This window comes from Haliotis rufescens, unplaced genomic scaffold, assembly GCF_023055435.1.
Source record: "Haliotis rufescens isolate VD_foot unplaced genomic scaffold, xgHalRufe1.0.p SCAF_8, whole genome shotgun sequence".
Lineage (NCBI taxonomy): Eukaryota > Metazoa > Mollusca > Gastropoda > Lepetellida > Haliotidae > Haliotis > Haliotis rufescens.
Window position 1 is genome coordinate 43,732,381 of NW_025964372.1, and position 22,093 is coordinate 43,754,473.

The 22,093-nt window shown below is 40.9% G+C and overlaps 2 protein-coding genes across 6 annotated transcripts in view; one reads left to right on the forward strand and one right to left on the reverse strand.

Moving 5' to 3' along the window:
- Nucleotides 1-18,948, forward strand: part of LOC124151948 (collagen alpha-1(I) chain-like) — a 108,185-nt gene extending 89,237 nt beyond the window's left edge. For both annotated transcript variants that reach the window (XM_046524653.2, XM_046524654.2), the window contains exons 46-62: nucleotides 513-566; nucleotides 950-1,003; nucleotides 2,487-2,540; nucleotides 3,157-3,264; nucleotides 3,645-3,698; nucleotides 4,407-4,460; nucleotides 5,493-5,546; nucleotides 7,668-7,775; nucleotides 8,396-8,449; nucleotides 9,119-9,154; nucleotides 9,995-10,030; nucleotides 11,095-11,244; nucleotides 13,425-13,644; nucleotides 14,701-14,813; nucleotides 15,529-15,603; nucleotides 16,629-16,850; nucleotides 18,123-18,948. In XM_046524653.2, coding sequence (XP_046380609.2) covers nucleotides 513-566; nucleotides 950-1,003; nucleotides 2,487-2,540; nucleotides 3,157-3,264; nucleotides 3,645-3,698; nucleotides 4,407-4,460; nucleotides 5,493-5,546; nucleotides 7,668-7,775; nucleotides 8,396-8,449; nucleotides 9,119-9,154; nucleotides 9,995-10,030; nucleotides 11,095-11,244; nucleotides 13,425-13,644; nucleotides 14,701-14,813; nucleotides 15,529-15,603; nucleotides 16,629-16,850; nucleotides 18,123-18,266 — 1,590 coding nt within the window. In that variant the 3' untranslated portion in view covers nucleotides 18,267-18,948. The remainder of the gene's footprint in view (nucleotides 1-512; nucleotides 567-949; nucleotides 1,004-2,486; nucleotides 2,541-3,156; nucleotides 3,265-3,644; nucleotides 3,699-4,406; nucleotides 4,461-5,492; nucleotides 5,547-7,667; nucleotides 7,776-8,395; nucleotides 8,450-9,118; nucleotides 9,155-9,994; nucleotides 10,031-11,094; nucleotides 11,245-13,424; nucleotides 13,645-14,700; nucleotides 14,814-15,528; nucleotides 15,604-16,628; nucleotides 16,851-18,122) is intronic.
- A 1,801-nt stretch (nucleotides 18,949-20,749) lies between these two features.
- Nucleotides 20,750-22,093, reverse strand: part of LOC124151949 (uncharacterized protein C05D11.1-like) — a 32,613-nt gene continuing 31,269 nt past the window's right edge. For all 4 annotated transcript variants that reach the window (XM_048389044.1, XM_048389045.1, XM_048389047.1 and 1 more), the window contains one exon: nucleotides 20,750-21,742. In XM_048389044.1, coding sequence (XP_048245001.1) covers nucleotides 21,676-21,742 — 67 coding nt within the window. In that variant the 3' untranslated portion in view covers nucleotides 20,750-21,675. The remainder of the gene's footprint in view (nucleotides 21,743-22,093) is intronic.

A 22,093-nucleotide genomic window follows, 5' to 3' on the forward strand; every position in this document is an offset into this window, starting at 1 on the left:
TTGCAGTGTCTAGATTGGTTATACAGGATAATATCATGCAATGACGGGTAATATTTTCTCATCTTGTAATGCCTAGATGGGTAATAAGGTATTTATAACTTAACAGCTGAATGTCTTCTGTGGTCTTATATTATATTACCTACATAGTTAACACAAGCTAATGTTCAAATGGTGAGATAGATAATACTGGCTTATGTTGTTTATTGTATGTTGTAATACCAACATTTTCATGAATATTACCAGCTGAGCAGTTTATTTGTGTCCAAATATATTTTTTGCCGACTAAATCATAACATAACACATTGTAGCAAATAATTTTTACAGAATGCAATCGATAAATAATATTGATAGTGTATTTGGATGTACAGATGGAGCCGTTTTTAATGGTTAAATAAGTATGTCCTAGTAAATCTGTTTGTCTTACATTAGGTTTTGAAAAGTGAACATTGCTTTGTAATTTGGTGGTTCAAGTTTTGTACAAAACATGTGATCATCCGCGGTTTGTTTTACAGGGTCTGCCTGGTCAGACTGGCCCACCTGGAGATGCAGGCGAGTCTGGACAGAAGGTAGGTGTAATAACAACTACAATAATAATATTAATAATTATAATAATAGACGGGGCAAGGGCCCTGAGATGATGATGAGCTTAACCAGCCTGACTGTGCCAGGATCACCCAAACCCTCTTTGCTGCATTTAAAAAAATTTAATCTGTAAATAATAATAATGATAATAATAATAAAAAAAATTATTACACAGGTCAAATTTTTATTCCCAACTCCCTGGGAAGTATACAACCCAACCTGCTATATTAGGTGCCAGATGTAGAACCATAACATGAAGTCTATCCCTCCCTTAGTGGACAGATAGCCTACATTTACACTATATAATACTGCACCTATTTATCCCACAGTGAGGTGTTATTGAATGTATACACTGCTTGTGTTCCAGGGAGAGGCCGGCACACCAGGAACTGATGGAGAGCCAGGACCACCAGGAGTCATGGTGAGTTGCTTGTAGGACATGGAGACATCCAACACTGGGCTTACTCCTGGGATGGTGGGCGGGGGCGAGTGTTACTACATTCCTATCCGGTATTGTTATACCTCTATTAAGAATCTTGCAATTTGATTGGTTAATCCGTACCACGTGACAAAAACAATACATTTCAATGTAGACCCTGAAATCATTTGACTGACACTAACCTCGAATATTGACTCGTCACATGATCAGTATTGACCTGTCACATGATGAATATTGACTCGTCTACAAGAAAAACTAGATGGCGTCTGGTACAAACATTTCACGGTTTGTATTAAAGTTACTGTAATGAAAAAGAGGACGGTTTAAAGTGAATTTCGGTATAACAAAACAAATGATTACTCTTGACAAGGTCAATATGCAAAAACAAGTTGTTTTTTTTACCTCGTCAAGAGTAATTATTTTTATAGTGTCAGCTGACTATTATACCAGTTACCACATACCTTTTGTGCTATGTGTTCATACATTATGGCAAAATGCACATTTGATTTGGTAATTCACACTTTCACCGTCTTCAAGTTACACTTACCGTATTCGACGTAATAAGCGCCCTGCTCTAATAAGCGCCCACGGCAATATTTGTTAATATATTGGCTAGTGAACAATCTCAATTAGCACCCCTTCCAATTGATTAATGTACACAAGACTTATTTATTTGTGTATAATACGCACTCGTATGTTATATGCACCCTTAATTATGGGCGATTAAATTCTGGGAAAATATATCTGTCGTATATAAACATTTCAGGCTGTCAGCATAAACCACGAAATTTACGATCTTTCAACTCAAAATAATATTCTAGTAAGAGCCCCCTATTTCTAATTTTGAGAGCGCCCTGGGCGCTTATTACGTCAAATACGGTAGTTCTAATTAGGTGACTTATTCAAGCAACCGTTCTTTTCCATACTTCAATTTATAATGGAATTGAAGCCATTTTATCTTGGTATAGTTTCACCTGGCTGTCAGCTTACATAGCTACCATATCATTGAGGACATCTGTCATAAAGGTGGATTGTATTATCATGAAACTCAAAACATAGTAAGGCATAAAAAAATAAAAGAATTGGTTCTCAGGCAATGGTTTTTGAAAATATCGTGCTGGCAGGCGGTGTCTTTTGTTTTTGGGCTGTTCAAACTGGTATGTAACCAAACAAACAGTTGTGTAACCAAATAAAAAGTTGTATACAGTCAAACTGGGATAGGGACTCCCTACATAAATGTATTTCCTTGATGAGTAAAATAGTGGAATACAGTATTTGACTACTGCTGGTCTTGGAATTATTAATGAATTTTTGTTTTAAAAAAAAATGAAAATAAAAACAAAAAGTACGCATACTTTATGATGATGTGGGCAGTGCCTGAGAACCATGACTATTATTTTTTTAGCCTACAAATGTTATTATAGATACTAGAATTTTGTTTGACTCATTTCTCTGCCTTCTGTAGGGACCACCTGGACCTCAAGGTGAACCTGGTCTGCCGGGACGATCCGGGAAACAGGTATGTCATTCTGGGATGGACACACAGAAATTTGAGTCAGCATTCCCAGGTCTGAACTTGGCCATGGTGCCTTGGTGCCAACAGAAGGTCACAACAAATTAAATATTTAGTAATGAAATGAAAAGATTTCAAATAAAAACATTTAAAAAAATTGATTGTGGCTATATGTTGTGGCTATTTTGTTTATCATTGTTATCATAATTAGGATTATCACAGATATTATTACAGCACTCAAACTTGCAACTATGAATCTATTTACAAGTTTGCGGATGCTTTATAAAGAGATAATTGTTATATAGCTGTAGTGTATTGTGCTGCAGGGTGAGATGGGTATTGATGGAGAGGGGTATAACTGTTATATAGCAGTGTTGAGCTATGATGTATTGTGCTGCAGGGTGAGATGGGTATTGATGGAGTGAGGTATAACTGTTCTATAGCAGTGTTGAGCTATGATGTATTGTGTTCCAGGGTGAGATGGGTATTGATGGAGAGAGGTATAACTGTTATATAGCAGTGTTCAGCTATGATGTATTGTGCTGCAGGGTGAGATGGGTATTGATGGAGAGAGGTATAACTGTTATATAGCAGTGTTCAGCTATGATGTATTGTGCTGCAGGGTGAGATGGGTATTCCCGGAGTGCAGGGCAGCAGCGGTGGCCCTGGTGAGAAGGGAGATCGTGGTTTGAGAGGACCCCCTGGACAGAGAGGAGCACCTGGACCACCTGTGAGTAACAAATAAATCCCCATGACAGCATCACAAAAGTAATGATTTTTCAAATGGATGAAAAAAGTAATCTTGGTTCTCCCCTTGCTACGTCAGCAGAAAGTCCTCAACAAAACAATTATTTCCTCTTTAGTATGAATAACGACAACCCCAATTCACTCATGTTTTCATATCATTTATAGTTTAAAGAAGATGAGAGGCTAGTTTATCTTAATTATAAGTTTATGGATCCCCCTCCCAACTTCATCAAATGTTGAATAAAATTAAAATTGAAAGAACTCCTTTTTCTTTTGTCTGACTTTGTAAACAAATATATGTTAAAAGATCACATCCAAAGTAGGTCAATGAACCTTTATTTATCATATGTCATTTCTCCCTAGGGTCCTAGTGGAGCTAGTGGACCAGTTGGACCTGTTGGACAGCCTGGACCTGTGGTAAGTTGGATCATGTACCATATGTGAAGGTTTAAATACCTGGCTTAATCATATTTCTGGATATAACTGTATAAATAAATTGCAATTGATTCCTTGGCATTTGATTGGATAATCAAGCAATTTCTTTTGAATTTATGTTTCTAAAAAAAAAAGATAAAATTTGCCCATGCCCACCTGGACTACTGTTTCTTGATTCGTTGATAATAGAATGGGCGGGGCTTGTGTTGCATTATTGCATTGAATGATTGCATTGATTCTGTATTGTTGTCTACATTACGTTAGTGATTCAATAATCAGTCTGCGGAGTTATTCTTGTTGACATATTTTTTTATATGAATTGACTACTTTTGTGTATATGGAGTATAAACATAATACGTAAATGATAAATAATCTGTCTGTGCAGGTATTATTGTTAGAATTGACTGTGTTTGTGTATATGGAGTATAAACATAATATGTTAATGATAAATAATCTGTCTGTGCAGTTATTATTGTTAGAATTGACTGTGTTTGTGTTTATGGAGTTATAAACGTAAAAAATGTTTTTCTTTAAGTTTTTACCTCCATAAATACCAAACATATTAAAGTCACTTCTAAAGTATCCCAATACTTCATATGTAACTGTGTCTCACTGTATGATATGGTGGGAAACTTGATCCCCTGAACTTAATGCTGATAGAGATATTCAGTTTAATAATATGTATTTCAGGGTGAACCAGGAGCTTCTGGACCCCCTGGTATTTCCGGAGACCAAGGAGCTATTGTAAGTATATCCCCCCACATAGTCAGCTTTGTTCACAAAAAGTGTGGTTGATATTGAAATAAATAAGGTTTGTGTAAAATATTTGTGCACTACTTACTTCAGAGAAAGTGTCACAGTATAGCTATTCCGGGTAAAAATAGGCCTCCAGTACCAATACCTGCCTCTCCATGACTATTCCATGGCAGAATATGCCCCAGTACCCAATACGTGTGTCCTCATGACTATTCCAGGGCAGTATTGGCCCCAGTACCCCATACGTGTGTCCTCATGACTATTCCAGGGCAGTATTGGCCCCAGTACCCCATACGTGTGTCCTCATGACTATTCCAGGGCAGTATTGGCCCCAGTACCCCCATACTTGTGTCCTCATGACTATTCCAGGGCAGTATTGGCCCCAGTACCCCATACGTGTGTCCTCATGACAATTGCAGGGCGGAATTGGACCCAGTACCCCATACGTGTGTCCTCATGACAATTGCAGGGCGGAATTGGACCCAGTACCCCATACGTGTGTCCTCATGACTATTCCAGGGCAGTATTGGCCCCAGTACCCCATACGTGTGTCCTCATGACAATTGCAGGGCAGTATTGGCCCCAGTACCCCATACGTGTGTCCTCATGACTATTCCAGGGCAGTATTGGCCCCAGTACCCCATACGTGTGTCCTCATGACAATTGCAGGGCAGTATTGGCCCCAGTACCCCATACGTGTGTCCTCATGACTATTCCAGGGCAGTATTGGCCCCAGTACCCCATACGTGTGTCCTCATGACTATTCCAGGGCAGTATTGGCCCCAGTACCCCATACTTGTCTCAAGACTATTCCAGGTCTGGTTACTGTTCAATGGCTTGGCAGGCCCTGACTCAGGGATTTACAGGCCTCTAGGATATAGCTGCCTGCAGTGAAGAAAACCAAACAATAACTCACTGAGGTTTCAGTCTGAATTGAAATTTGACAAACAGTTAATTTACTATAGCCAAAAGAAGGAATGACCAAACTGATGAAAATAATAATTTTGCTTTACTTTTCAGGGGCCAATTGGACCTGCAGGCCCTAAGGGAAACAGAGGCGTAAAGGGAGTGAAGGTACTGTCAACATGACACTTTTTACAGCTGATGATTCTGTATGTTAACTGGGTCGGCATGACCTAACAGATCCAGAGGAATATAGGGTTGTGTATGTTTACTGGGTCGCCATGACCTCACAGATCCAGAGGAATATAAGGTTGTGTATGTTTACTGGGTTGCCATGACCTCACAGATCAAGAGGAATATAGGGTTGTATATGTTTACTGGGTCGCCATGACCTCACAGATCCAGAGGAATATAGGGTTGTGTATGTAAACTGGGTCGCTATGACCTCACAGATCCAGAGGAATATAGGGTTGTGTATGTTAACTGGGTCGCCATGACCTCACAGATCCAGAGGAATATAGGGTTGTGTATGTTAACTGGGTTGCCATGACCTCACAGATCACGAGGAATATAGGGTTGTGTATGTTAACTGGGTCAACATGACCTCACAGATCAAGAGGAATATAGGGTTGTGTATGTTGACTGGGTCAACATGACCTCACAGAACAAGTATTAGGTTGTATATGTTAACAGTTGCAATGACCTCACAGGTCAAGGGGGATATGGAGTTGTGTATACTGACAGGGTCGCTGTGACCTCACAGGTCAAGAAGGATATAGAGTTGTGTATATTAACAGGGTCGCTGTGACCTCACAAGTCAAGAGGAATATTGTGTTGTGTATATTGACAGGGTCACTGTGACCTCACAAGTCAAGGGGAATATAGAGTCGTGTATGTTATCAGGGTCGCCATGACCTCACAAGTCAAGGGGAATATAGGGTTGTGTATGTTATCAGGGTCGCCGTGACCTCACAAGTCAAGGGGAATATAGGGTTTTGTATGTTATTAGGGTCGCCTTGACCTCACAAGTCAAGGGGAGTATAGGGTTGTGTATGTTATCAGGGTCGCTGTGACCTCACAAGTCAAGGGGAATATAGGGTTGTGTATATTATCAGGGTCACCATGACCTCACAGGTCAAGAGGAATATTGAGTTGTGTATAGTGACAGGGTCGCTGTGACCTCACAGGCCAAGAGGAATAATGAATTGTGTATATTGACAGGGTCGCATTGACCTCACAAGTCAAGGGGAATAATATAGAGTTGTGTATGTTATCAGGGTCGCCGTGACCTCACATGTCAAGGGAACGTAGTGCAGTGTATGTTTTCTGCGTACTTGTGATTTTATGATTGTGTACAGACCCACTATGACTACATGATTGTGTGATAACAGGGTCACTGTAAAATACAGAAATTGTCAGTAAATCTCTCAGTTGTGAGACATGATGTCACCATGGTCACCATGGCCCAAGAAATCAAGGGGGATATATGACTGTGTGTGTTAACAGGGTACCTTGAGTACAATATTGTGTGTTAACAGGGTCACCGTGGTCACCATGGCCCTACAAATCAAGGGGGATATATCATTGTGTGTGTTAACAGGGTACCTTGAGTACAATATTGTGTGTTAACAGGGTCACCGTGGTCACCATGGCCCTACAAATCAAGGGGGATATATCATTGTGTGTGTTAACAGGGTACCTTGAGTACAATATTGTGTGTTAACAGGGTCACCGTGGTCACCATGGCCCTACAAATCAAGGGGGATATATCATTGTGTGTGTTAACAGGGTACCTTGAGTACAATATTGTGTGTTAACAGGGTCACCGTGGTCACCATGGCCCTACAAATCAAGTGGGATATAGGACTGTGTGTGTGTTAACAGGGTACCTTGAGTACAATATTGTGTGTTAACAGGGTCACCGTGGTCACCATGGCCCTACAAATCAAGGGGGATATATCATTGTGTGTGTTAACAGGGTACCTTGAGTACAATATTGTGTGTTAACAGGGTCACCGTGGTCACCATGGCCCTACAAATCAAGGGGGATATATCATTGTGTGTGTTAACAGGGTACCTTGAGTACAATATTGTGTGTTAACAGGGTCACCGTGGTCACCATGGCCCTACAAATCAAGTGGGATATAGGACTGTGTGTGTTAACAGGGTACCTTGAGTACAATATTGTGTGTTAACAGGGTCACCGTGGTCACCATGGCCCTACAAATCAAGGGGGATATAGGACTGTGTGTGTTAACAGGGTACCTTGAGTACAATATTGTGTGTTAACAGGGTCACCGTGGTCCAATGGGACTGATGGGAATGGATGGAGAGCCTGGCCCCAAGGGAGAGCCTGGCCCACGTGGAGTTGAGGGTACCAAGGGAGAGAAGGGCGACACGGTAGGTTTAGCATGCAAAAAAAGAGACATAGTTAAACACCTGCTTTGGCAGACAGTATAATCATATTGTTGATGTGAACAATAACATTTAGATAAATCAAACTTTTTTTAAGTGAGTTTAAGTCTTCAGTTGGGTCCAGTGTACTGGGTGAAAGGGATCTGCCATTGTTAGCAGTGCTGGTGTCAGTTATTGATGGTGAGTGAGTGAGTGAGTTGGGTTTAACGCCTTTAACAGTATTCCAGTTATATCACGGCGTGTCAGCTTAATGTGGGAGGAAAGCCCAAAGTGATGCAGGTCTCAGATGTTTACCACTTTGGTGAAACCCACGAGCATGGGTATGGTGCTGTCAAACCTAGAAACATAATCGGGGCAAACCGGGATTCGAACCCACAATCATAGGTTTCTGGCGTGCCCAAGGGACACAACTCTGCACAGCGAATCGCGGCGCCTTAGACGACTGGGCCACCCATGCCCCCTCAGTTATTGATGGATTGAAACAGGTTGTTAAACCCATGGTTCTTTAAAAAAAATATAAAGTCTATAAGTGATGCATGTTGTAGCATATTTAATGTATATTTAATTTATGAGAGCTGTATCAAATCTATGTTGTATGATTTCAGGGCCCTGAGGGAGGTGCTGGACCTCAAGGTATTGACGGAACTCCCGGTATGCCTGTAAGTATGTTATAGCTGTCCATACCATTATGTCAGTACCTGCCTGCCTGTACATAGGTTATAGAGTGGACGACATGGACGTTCAAAACTACGTCCAGGTTGGTACATGGACGTCCATAGTGTTCATGCCGTAAAAGGTGACTATGCTTGTCGTAAAAGGCGACTAATGGGATCGGGTGGTCAGGCTCGCTGACTTGGTTGATACATGTCATCGATCCCAATTGCGTGATATTAATCACTGGATTGTCTGGTCCAGACTCGATTATTTACAGACCGCCGTCATATAGCTGGAATATTGCTGAGTGCGGCGTTAAACAACAAACCAACCAACCAACCATCATAATATGACCTTCCAGAGTGTTGATAAGAACAGGGCTAGAACAGACCTTAAAATGGTTTCACAGATCCATATAGGATGTACATAGTCAGATAGGTTGAGTCAGTCAGCTGGTGAACTTTCCCTAGAAACCTAGATACTCAGTGTGATCAGCAGTTTTGGTCCCAAGGAACTGGAACCGGCTGAGGACTCCTCGAACATGACACAGCTGCTGCATCAAGTCCACAGGGAAGGTCCACCCTTAACAATGTCAGCAGTAGTTTTGAATATGAATGTCTATTTATTGAACATGACAGGTGTGTATACTATTGATTCATTTTCCTCCAATACAGGGTCCCACCGGCCCCCCTGGACCCAAAGGAGAGGCTGTGAGTATTGGCTGTCTTTACATCACCCACTCGTGATTCGTCAATACCAATCAGTTCTTAGGCCCAGGACCAATCAGTTCTTAAGGCCAGGACCAATCAGTTCTTAAGGACAATACCACTGTTCTTAAGACCAAATACCACTGTGTTCTTAAGGCCAAATACCAATGTGTTCTTAAGACCAATATCAATGTGTTCTTAAGACCAATTCAAATCCGTTCTAAAGACCTGTGCCAATGTATTCTTAAGGCCATAATAATATGTCCTTAAGGCCAGTGCAAATGTGTTCTTAAGGCCATTACCAATGTGTTCCCTAAGGCCAATCCCAATGTGTTCTTAAGGCCAATACCAATGTGTTCTAAAGACCTGTGCCAATGTATTCTTAAGGCCATACTAATATGTCCTTAAGGCCAGTACCAATATGTCCTTAAGGCCAGTGCCAATGTGTTCTTAAGGCCATTACCAATGTGTTCCATAAGGCCAATACCAATGTGTCCTTAAGGCCAATAAAATGTGTTCTTAAGGCCAATCTCAATGTGTTAAGGCCAATCCCAATGTGTTCTTAAGGCCAGTATCAATGTGTTCTAAAGGCCAATACAAATCTGTTCTTAAATTAGTTGGTTTACAAAATAATTGGCCTGAACTATAATGTAGGTGATCCGAAAAGAGATAAGTACTGCTTGTAATGAATGACAAACTCACAGGTCATGTCATCATGGTAGTACGATTGCAAAACAATATCGAAAGATAAGTAATTTTGTTGTTGTTAGAATGAAGATTTCTGCACACATTATTCACCGTTTCTTAGAAATGGGTTGTTATAAAATGTTTTTGTCTTTTTAGGGTATGACAGGACCCAAGGGAGATATCGGAGGACTGGTGAGTGGAAATGATGATTTATAGCACAGCTTGTTCAGTCAGTATTCCATGTCTATACAGTGAAAACCTGTTATAGCACAGCTTGTTCAGTCAGTATTCCATGTCTATACAGTGAAAACCTGTTATAGCACAGCTTGTTCAGTCAGTAGTCCATGTCTATACAGTGAATACCTGTTATAGCACAGCTTGTTCAGTCAGTATTCCATGTCTGTACAGTGAAAACCTGTTTATCTGGATCCTGTTTATTCTCATCTCCTGGACATTTACTCTATTGAAAATCAGTCTATGATTGTTTAGGGACTATGTATCCATTATTTGTTATTCCAGAAACTTGTATACTGGACGATTTTGTTACACGGGCTTTGTATCACAGCTCGATTGGCTGCCTGAGGTCACGTGCTCAAAATTGACCAATCACGAAACTTGTAGCAGATTTCGGCAAGAAAGCGTCATTAGAAACAAATTTTAATCCAATGAAATCGCTTGTTATAACTACGGGGAAAAAACAGGCGATGTTACGAAAGCGCGATTACGAAATGAATGACCGCCGTGTTGTGACAGCAACTACATGTGTGTGACAGTTTAGCCTTAAATTGGATTGCCCACTAATTAAGAATATAAACTTCACTTGTGGTTCTCTTTTATTGCATGCATGCGCTTCTAAGATCAAAGGATGTATAGTGTGAAAAGTTAACTAGTAGAACAATCGTATTTCCGGGACCTGCCGCGGATGTTTTCAAACGGATTATTAGAACTCCATTCAGCGATAAACCGTTGATTATGCAATGAGAAGCGTTATGTGCAAATAAACAACGAACAACAATACAATCATGTCTGTGTAAAACTCTCAGTATTAAAAGTGTACATAAATTTATTGGAAGAGCGCAATAGCGAGCGATCACTGTATTTGCCTTTGAGATAATACACAGTTATCTCCCTATATGATAACAGACAATTATATGTCCATTAGAAAATGACCAAGTATCTGATTATGCAATGTCTTGTCCAAGTGACACAGGAAGAAAGGGCCTGACCCCTATTCACTGACTCTCTCACTGTTGTAGGGCGCCCCAGGACCCCCTGGTCCCCCCGGTGATGCTGGTTCCCTGCCCCTGGCTGACATGGTACCCCCACAATCCTCAAAACGCAGGAGGAGAAGGAGGAGGAGGAGGCGACGATCTGTGGACGACATGGACATCCAGAATGACGTCCAGGTGGGTACATGGACGTCCGTGTTGATGTCCAAAGAGGTTATGATTTGACCTTCCACAGTGTTGATAATGACAATGACCTTCCACAATGTTGATAATGATAATGACCTTCTAGTGTTGATAATGACAGTGACCTACCACAGTGTTGATAATGATAATGACCTTCTAGTGTTGATAATGACAATGACCTTCCACAATGTTGATAATGACAATGACCTACCACAGTGTTGATAATGACAATGACCTTCCACAATGTTGATAATGACAATGACCTTCCACAATGTTGATAATGACAATGACCTACCACAGTGTTGATAATGACAATGACCTTCCACAGTGTTGATAATGACAATGATCTTCCACAATGTTGATAATGACAATGACCTTCCATGGTGTTGAGATTGACATTGACCTTCCAGTGTTGATAATGACAATGACCTTCCACAGTGTTGATAATGACAATGACCTTCCAGTGTTGAGATTGACAATGACCTTCCACAGTGTTGATAATGACAATGACCTTCCACAGTGTTGATAATGACAATGACCTTCCAGTGTTGAGATTGACAATGACCTTCCACAGTGTTGATAATGACAATGACCTTCCACAGTGTTGAGATTGACAATGACCTTCCAGTGTTGAGATTGACAATGACCTTCCACAGTGTTGATAATGACAATGACCTTCCACAATGTTGATAATGACAATGACCTTCCACAGTGTTGATAATGACAATGACCTTCCACAGTGTTGATAATGACAATGACCTTCCAGTGTTGAGATTGACAATGACCTTCCACAGTGTTGATAATGACAATGACCTTCCACAGTGTTGAGAATGACAATGACCTTCCACAATGTTGATAATGACAGTAACCTTCCACAGTGTTGAGAACGACAATGACCTTCCACAGTGTTGATAACAGTAACCTTCCACAGTGTTGAGAATGACAATGACCTTCCACAGTGTTGAGAACGACAATGACCTTCCACAGTGTTGAGAATGACAATGACCTTCCACAGTGTTGATAACAGTAACCTTCCACAGTGTTGAGAACGACAATGACCTTCCACAGTGTTGAGAATGACAATGACCTTCCACAGTGTTGATAACAGTAACCTTCCACAGTGTTGAGAATGACAATTACCTTCCACAGTGTTTATAACAGTACCTTCCACAGTGTTGAGAATGACAATGACCTTCCACAGTGTTGAGAATGACAATGACCTTCCACAATGTTGATAATGACAATGACCTTACAGAGTGTTGAGAATGACAATGACCTTCCACAGTGTTGATAATGACAATGACCTTCCACAGTGTTGATAATGACAATAACCTTCCACAGTGTTGAGAATGACCTTCCAGTGTTGATAATGACAATGACCTTCCACAATGTTCATAATGACAAAATAGATGACAAAGATGGTGGCGCTGACATCATTAACTCACAGAGTGTTGAAAATGACTGCTCTTCAAGAGCGTATGGTTTTGTAAATGGATGAAAATTACTAGATATACATCAATAATAAACTTCAATTTCAATCCCTGTGAGAAGGTTAGGAACAAATTATGTGAAGTGTGTAGAGTGAGAGTATATCTGGGGAGTCCAAACACTCAGTGGCACAGGTGGCCCAGTTGTGCCTGTGAGCATGGCTCAAATCCCAGTTCACTCTAATTATTTCTAGGTTTGGGGGTGGTGGGGTAGCCTAGCCTAGAAGACCCAGGTTCGATTCCCCACATGGGTACAATGTGTGAAGCCCGTTTCTGGTGTCCCCCGCCATGATATTATTGGAATATTGCTGAAAGAGGCGTAAAACCATACTCACTCACTCACTCACTCAAGGTTTACCAGCACCATACCAGTGCTGATAGGTTTCAAGGTAGTAAACATGTAAGACCTACATCACTTGTGGCCTTCATCCCACATCAACCTGAAGTGCCATGATATAACACTGTTCAAGGGAGTGTTAAACCCAACTCACTCACTCACTCATCCCACATCAACCTAAAGTGCCATGATATAACACTGTTCAAGGGAGTGTTAAACCAAACTCACTCACTCACTCATCCCACATCAACCTGAAGTGCCATGATATAACACTGTTCAAGGGAGTGTTAAACCAAACTCACTCACTCACTTGAAAAGGTCAGCAATGAGAGCAACCTTGTCTATTCCAGTCAGCATTCAACCGCCTCCAGAAGAAGCATTCGACCATCAGGGCGCCAACCGACGAGATCGAAATGAAGCATGTGATGAAGGAACTTGTGTCGATCGTCTTCAAGCATATCGACGGTCTTCAGGAGGAGGTACACAACATCAAGTACCCACGGGGAACACGCGAAAACCCAGCCACTTCCTGCCGGGAGATTATGCTCGGGCATCCTAACTTCAAGAATGGTAGGCAAAATTTACAACCAGGTCATTAAGAATTTCGTAAAGAATCTTTTACTGGCTATGTTGATAAATATTGTCCAGTCAGGATGTCATGTGCTGCATTGTCCAGTAAGATGAGAGGAGGGTGAGTAATGATGCTGGTGTATGGTGTCTGGTCGTACTAAGAGATCTTGAACCAAATTTAGTCCAAGTGGGTCCCTGTATGTGTGGTGTAAGTTCCACAGCCCGGGGCACAAGTTAAGATCTTTTAGTATAGTCTTGAAGGTAATTTAAGGTACCGACGTTTACTACAATATCTGAAAAACTATCAGACCTACTCCAGTCAAAGTTGGTATGAGATTATTAAACAGTCATACATAACTGGATATTACATTAAAGACAATCGGTGCATGAAGAAAAAATCTGTCTTTTTAGCTATCACTATATTTCATCAACAACCAGACCTGTTCGTCACGGGTGGAACAAGCATTCATTTGAATCAGCCATCTGCATAATGCTACCCCTGCGTCACAGGGCCATATGACACAGTTGAACCAATCAACTCAACTCGAAAAGGTGCACGGGAATCACGCACGTTGAGACACCCAACGCTAACACCGTATTCATGCGTGCGTGATTCCCGTGCACCCGTGACTGTTTAATAATCTCATACCAACTTTGACTGGAATAGGTCCGATAGTTTTTCAGATATTGTAGTAAATGTCGGTACCTTAAATTACCTTCCAGACTATAGAGAGGAATGTGCAAGTAACTCTCCATTCATTAAAAATAATGGAGCTGAGGCCCTGCAGGGACTGAGGACTATTTTGTTTAAGGAATGGAGAGTTACAAGGATATTCCCCTACTTTAAACACATCTCTACACTTACACTTTGACAAAACATTCTAAAAAGCCATACAACATGCATTGTGAAGATCAGCTTGCGACAGCATCTGCAACAGCGGCAGAGAACACAATCAACTCTCCATTCCTGAAAAATAATGGTGCGCTCAAACACTAGAATAATGTCACAGACGTGTGTTTTTATTAGGATTCATGTTGAGTCGTGTTGTTATTCAGGTTGGTACTGGATTGATCCCAACCTGGGATCTGTGGATGATGCCCTTCAAGTTTGGTGCAACCTGACAGACAAAGGACAGACCTGCATTCACCCAACATCTCGCACCAAGATGGTAGGTCCCCCTTTAGTCTCCCCACACACAGTTGATATTCTGTGTGCCAACAGAGGATATTGAAATTTGTGTAATGGACTATTGATACATTGTAAACCAACAGGAATTTTGATACTTCGTGTACAAACAGAGGACTTTTGATACATTGTGTACAAATAGGAGTTTTGATACTTTGTGTACAAATTGGAGTTTTGATACTTTGTGTACAAACTGGAGTTTTGATACTTTGTGTACAAATTGGAGTTTTGATACTTTCTGTACAAACAGGAGTTTTGTTACTTTGTGTACAAACAGAGGACTATTGATACTTTGTGTACAAACAGAGGACTTTTGATACTTTGTGTACAAACAGGAGTTTTGATACTTTGTGTACAAACAGAGGACTTTTGATACTTTGCATAACAATTGAGGTCTATCAATACTTTGTGTAACAACAGAACTACTGCTACATTGCGTAACCTAATTAACTTGATGCCATTGGTTTTGCAAAACACTGTATTTGGTTAAAACTTGTTCCAAACTTAAAGTGACATTACTTATTATTAGACATTGCTGCTGTCATATGCCATCCCATAGCAACTAGTTCACATGACACAGCAGTTTAGTTGACAGTGGTGTCTACTTAATGGGATGCTGACATTTTATATGATGAATAATGTACTGAATGTTTTGTGACATTGTCTGCGGTACTGATGACACTGTTTGTGTTCCACAGAGCACCGAGCAGTACTGGGAGAGAGACCCTGCCAGTCCCCACAAGTGGTACCATGAGATGGATGGGGCACACAAGGTAAAACCTGCAGACAAGACAGTTTCAGTTGTAGAGTAACTCTGAACCCTCATGAGCTCATACTGCTTCTATGGTCTAGTGGAAAGATTGCCTGGAGAGTGGAACGTCGCCTCCATGGTCTGGGTAGAGCTTTGGCACGGAGAGTGGAAGCTCGGTGGATGACCCCAGCCACATTATACTAGATGTCAAAAGATCATACCTATTTACCTTGGCTAGTGCGGCATTAGCAGATAAAATGGGGACTTGGTGTCAGTATACTGTGCCTGAGTGGGATATCCATGTTTAAACTCAGGCATGGCATTTCGGTTTGCTAGCACTACAGAACCAGATTGACCCATGAAGATCTGGGTTAGGTCTTCAACAACCAATGCATGTCGTTAGAGGTGTCTAATGAGATCAGGTCAGGCTCGCTGACTTTTTTCATGCATGTCATCGTATCCCAATTTCTTGGATCGATGCTCATGATATCAATCCCTGGATTGTCTGGCCCATTATTTATGGATCGCTGTCATATAGCTGGAATATTGCAGAGAGAGGAAACAACAAGGAACTGGGATTTTTCCGAACTAGTACACGCAGCTGCATACACACACGCTCATGCATGCACGTGGCTATACGAGTGTAATAATTTTGAACAGGATGTTAAGCCCCATATCACCCCACCTTGAGCTTCAACTTCATAATCTGGATACAGCATGATGATAAAACATGGTTCATACGAAACTTAATCAACAAAGAGTGTGGACTGATTTAACTCTTTTTTTTCAAGTTTTCTTAACCACAAATCATGTCTCTCGGTAGGGCAAGAACATGCTGACCCTTAACACAAACACTTGGTGTCATCATTGATTTCCAGTGATCCATTTATATAATTTTCACCCCTACTTTGCCTTTTATTCCCGATTTCCAACATTATAAGAATTGATTTTTCTTGCATGCTGTCTTTTGACATATTGAAAATAAGAAAACCTGTGAAGTAGGAAATGAAATATTTTGTATTAACCTCCCGTGATGACTTGGTACAGATCCGCTACGGCAACCCCGGCTCCCGCATCCAGATGTCGCTGTTGAGGCTGCTGAGTGAGGAGGCCAGCCAACAGTTCACCTACTACTGCTCCGGCTCCGTGGGCTGGTATGATCAGGCCAACCAAGGCTTCGAGAACGCCCTCACGCTTCTAGGGGAGAATGACTTTGAATTTGATTATCATGAGAAGAAGTGGATAGAGGTTCTACACGATGGTTGCAGTGTAAGTATGCCTTGTTGGTTAAAACAAATATTTGGATGCAAACCTTTTTTCACGTAATTTATACTGAGCAATTTCTGTGATCCTTTTTTGATTAAGCCAGGCTTTTTTTAACTTGGTTGCAAAAAAAATTCACCTGCCCCAACAAAGAAGAATTTGATCATTTTTTGTAATCTTTACATGGAGAAATTTGGTGTAATGTCAGGTTTCCATTCCTCATTAGAGATTTAACAGTGTGAAAAGTTTGAACAAGTTGAATGAATATTTGTTTATGTTGCATCAGCAATTGTACAGCTGACTGTGGTGAAGGAACAAATTAAGAAACGACTGTTTTATGACCCAAATACACCTTAAGCATGGCTCTTGTCTGTGGTGACAAGTGGTTGCTGTGTCCACAGAAGACTAGTCCATATCATAATACCCATTACTATTTTAAATATTGATACCAGGAGTGTGGGGATAATTTAATACAGTGTTTTGCTCAAATAATCAACATGGTCAACAGACCTACATAATATATTAATATTATTATTTTATATTATCAGTAAAGTTATATGATCACTGAATATACACAATCATATCATCACAGTTTCTTTTTCTGTTGAGTATATTCATACCTGTAGCTTTGCAGGTTGAAGGAGTTGATTCAATGAACATGGCTAAAAGTGACTGAGTATGGTTTTACGCCGCTTTTAGCAATATTCCAGCAATAACCACGAACACCACGAATGGGCTTCACACATTGTACCCATGTCTGGAATTGAACCTGGGTCTTCGGCGTGACGAGCTAATGCTTTAACCACGAGGCTACCCGACCGCCCCGCATGGCTAAGAACATAGCTGGAAGGGCTCCCGAACTTGGATGGACATGTTTCAGTTTTTAACCAGTGTTATGTGTGAAGGGTATTGTTTGAAGGTGAAAATGTAGCTTAAAACATAACACTCGCTTAGTTTTAGACATGTTATAACATTGCAGGACATCAACCTTGTGGTAAAGCTCGGTACTTCCGTGCCCCTTTAGCCTAGTGGGTAAAGTGTTCATCCTTCACACTGAAGGCCTAGGTTTCATTCCCCATGTAGGCACTGTCTGTGAAGTCCTATCCAGATGCCTCCCTGCTGTGATATGTGATAGTATTGGGACATCTGTAATAGTGAGTGACACCAGAAATGGACTTTACACATTGTTCCCATGTCGGGAATCGAACCCGGGTCTTCAGTGAGTGCTTTAACCCATCCGCCCCGCTCACTGTACTAAACTATGGCTCTATGTTGCAGGACCGAAGACAGAACGGCTTCACAGTAATCTCTGTCCGTACACGCAAGGTGAACCGTCTGCCCATTGTCAGTTTCATGCCGCAGGACTACGGAAACCCATGGCAAAAGTTCGGCTTTGAGGCAGGGCCCGTCTGCTTCCACTGACACTAATGCACAAGGCTATGCACAGTGCTAAAAACAATTTCTTGCCAAGAGAAATTTGTGATAAATATTTTGTCAATCATTTTCTACTCCGTCCAAGTAATAGGGCTTTCTGCAAGTACAAAACATTGATTTCGTTACACATATTGTAGTATTATCATTGAAATATAGTGCTTTAAGACTCTGGGAGTTCCTTCACATACCACATTACAAACTACCAAGCATGCTGTCAGCTTCATTCTTATCATTTGGAATAAATTCATCACAAATACCAAAGAATATTCCTAAACAACCCAAGGTAGTCGAAGTCCTCATTGTAGTTGGATAGTTCTGTCCATAATTCAAACAGAATCTTTATACCTTTCACAACAACGGGACCATAACAGATCAGTCGTATACATATGATATTTATCCAAAACCTTGACTTTCGAAATTTTTGAAATCAAGGGGAAAAATATTTCGAATAGGACTGGTTTTAGAACATTGTAGACAACCTGCTGCCAAACTGACCAGTGAGAATACCCCGAGTTGTGTGAAGCCTAGGACAGTGTGATCTACAGTGTCGAGAATGTTGCTAGTTTATGTCAGGAGATACAGTGGCGACACTGTCATTCTCATGGGATCAGCATATCACTGCCAAAAATGTAGAATTAATTCTTGAAATAAACATAATTTTGGGACATTGTTTCTCTGTTTGTTCATTATTACTATTTGTAGTTTAATTTAGTCAAAGAGTTTCAGTTAACATGGCAACCACCTCTTTACTCTTGATGAGCAGACTTGACATTTTCCTGATGATTCTGACATTGTGTGAGTGAGTGTGTTTGGTTTGTTTATTGTTTAACGCCGCACTCAGCAATATTCCAGCTATATGAAGGAGGTCTGTAAATAATCGAGTCTGGACCAGACAATCCAGCGATTGACATCATGAACATCGATCCTAGCAATTAGGATAGATGACATGCATCAACCAAGTCAGTGAGCCTGACCAACCGATCTAGTTAGTCGCCTCTTATGACAAGCATAGTCGCTTTTTACAGCAAGCATGGGTTGCTGAAGAACTATTCTATCCCGGATCTTCACAGGTTGAGTGTGTTTGGTATTCGGATATATACTCACTGCCAAAAGAAACGTGAAACATATAAGAGAGGTGAAATGGGGTTTAACGTCGCGTCCAAGATTATTGCACTTATATCCGACCAGTCCTTGTTTTAGCCCCTTAATGCCGAGCGCCAGACGGTAACAACAAGTACCATCTTTTAACGTCTTTTGGTATGACGCGGCTGGGGATCGAACCCCGGACCTTCCGCTCTCCGGGCGGACGCTCTACCATTAGACCATGGAGGCTGTCAACATATAAGAGAAATGTGTACATTAAGAACAGATGTTTCCAATGTGTACCAATTAATGACAAAACTAACAATCAGATGTGGCAGGAAAACCCAAATCACTGTCCGTTCTAGAAATTGAAAGCAATTAATGAAACCAACAAGCATGGGATGGAACATACAAACCAAGAATCATATCAGGGAAGATCTGGGATTCGAACCCAAGATAATCTGATACTGATACTGTTTGTTTGTTGTTAAACGCCACACTCAGCCATATTCAAGCTATATGACAGCGGTCTGTAAATAATAAAATCTGGACCAGACAGTCCAGTGATTGACATCATCAGCATCAATCTATGCAATTGGGATCTATGACATGCATCAACCAAGTCATAGATCCTGACAACCCGATCCCCATAGTTGCCTCTTATGACAAGCACGGGTTTTTGAAGACCCAGATTCTTCACAGGATGCATAGCGACATTTCAGGGCGTAAGACAACCCTTCCTCTTTCTCTCCCATCCTCCCCCTATCTACAAGTATTCTAATAATTTTGTGCATGTTGTTCAACGTCACATTTAGCAATATTCCAGCTTTATAATCAAGGCTGTACTGACAATCCAGTGATTGATGTTATGAGCACTGAATCATGCCACCAGGGTACAATGATATACTATCAACCAAGTTTTGTTACAACCATAGTTTCCTGGTGACCTATAACAGAATCCCCATGGTGAATGTTCAACAATGATTGTTCAAGTTGTCAGGCAGGAACCTTATGTTCCCAGCCATGTATGTTAGGAAGCAGTGGTGAGTGAGTGAGTGAGTTTGGTTTTACAGAGTTTTGTACAGTATTTCCGTTACATCACCGCATGTCAGCTTGACGTGGGAGGAAGCATGGAGGTCATAGCCGTGAAGGTCATCGCTTTGGTAAAATACACAAGCCCAGGCATGGTGCAAACAAACCTAGAAACATAACAAGGGTGAATCTGGGATTCAAACCCATGATCGTTTGTTTCTAGCACATCTAAGGGATGCACCTCTGCGCATCAAATTGCCGCAGGAAGACCTGTAAAAACTATTCCTCTCGGATGAACTGAACGAACAAGGGTGTAACAGATTCAAATAAACTGAGATATAATGACAGACAGTGAGTTATGAAATATAGAAACATGTTTAATTGCATAACAGTTGAGGGTGTTTGACAGAAACAGCAAGCTGAGGGCTACCGTGCCTGATCACATCCTTGCATTCTTTATTGCCTTGTTACAGTTTATTCCATGTGCAACTTGTTCCTGTATCACCGACAGGAACTCATGTTGAAGGTTCTGCTGATCTCAGCATAAAAACTGTCTATGACTGCATGTTCAAGCAAAGCAGTGTTCAGCAGTGTGTCATGGTTTGCAACCATATCTTCAACACATTCATCTACTTCTATATTACTCCCCTTGCAAGGGTTACTTTAATGATACAACTCAGAAAATACGAAGCTTAACATGTTAACTGTGGAATAACAATTTCCCCCCAAACTATGACTATGTTAGACTCGCTACACGTACATACTTTCAAGCTTGATATTGGCTAAACAATATTTTCGGCCAGACAGTCGTAATCTTGGGATTAAACAAATAACACTCCCCTGATAATCCTTGTATGATTTCATCATGTTTAACAACTGGGCTATTCTTAAATTTCTTCCACAGTGCGACATACTGTCAACATCGCTTAATTCAGTAGGTATATTTGAACATGCTATGTTTGATGGGATATCATCAAGCGATGCCACATCACTAATTATTTGGGTATGTCTTTAGTCTGCCTTAACAATCTGCAATGATTCCATCAGCATTGAAAAATTATTCTGCTTGATCACAAAGAAGCTTCTTCCGAAACTTTCGCCTGTATCATACAGAACAAGTAGCCTTCAGTGATATGCAAGCCAAGGACCGTGGATGACAGTTCAACAGGATTCCACTCAGCGTGTTCCAATGCACAGGATATTTGTGTTACTTGAAAGACGGTCTCTCCAACACAGACCAATGAATGTCAAGGACACATGTTCCCATAATGCAACTCCAAGCTCAGACTTCATATTCACAGAGGAAGCTGTCTTCTAGAGACGGCAGCACTGTTAGATGAACAGACACCCTGAAAACATACATCATGTACAAGGTGTTAAGGAAAAAGCAATAAAAGCATTGTATCCTTCAGATATCCATCTTGTCTAATTAGGTTTATTAAAGGAAGAATTTACTCCTTAAAGCCCAACAGCCCCTAAAACTGTCATCTCTAATTATATACTTTTTCATATACTGTTACACACAACTTTTCAACTAAAATGTTTTTGCACCGGACTCTGATTGTTTCCATATGCAATACCAGTCTGTGTCAGATTTGCAGAGGAACCTATCTGTGGTTTATATCAGTACTGACTTCATTATATACTTAGGGATAAAAAGGTTAGGGATCAGGATTAGGGATAAGCTCAGTCTTCACTAC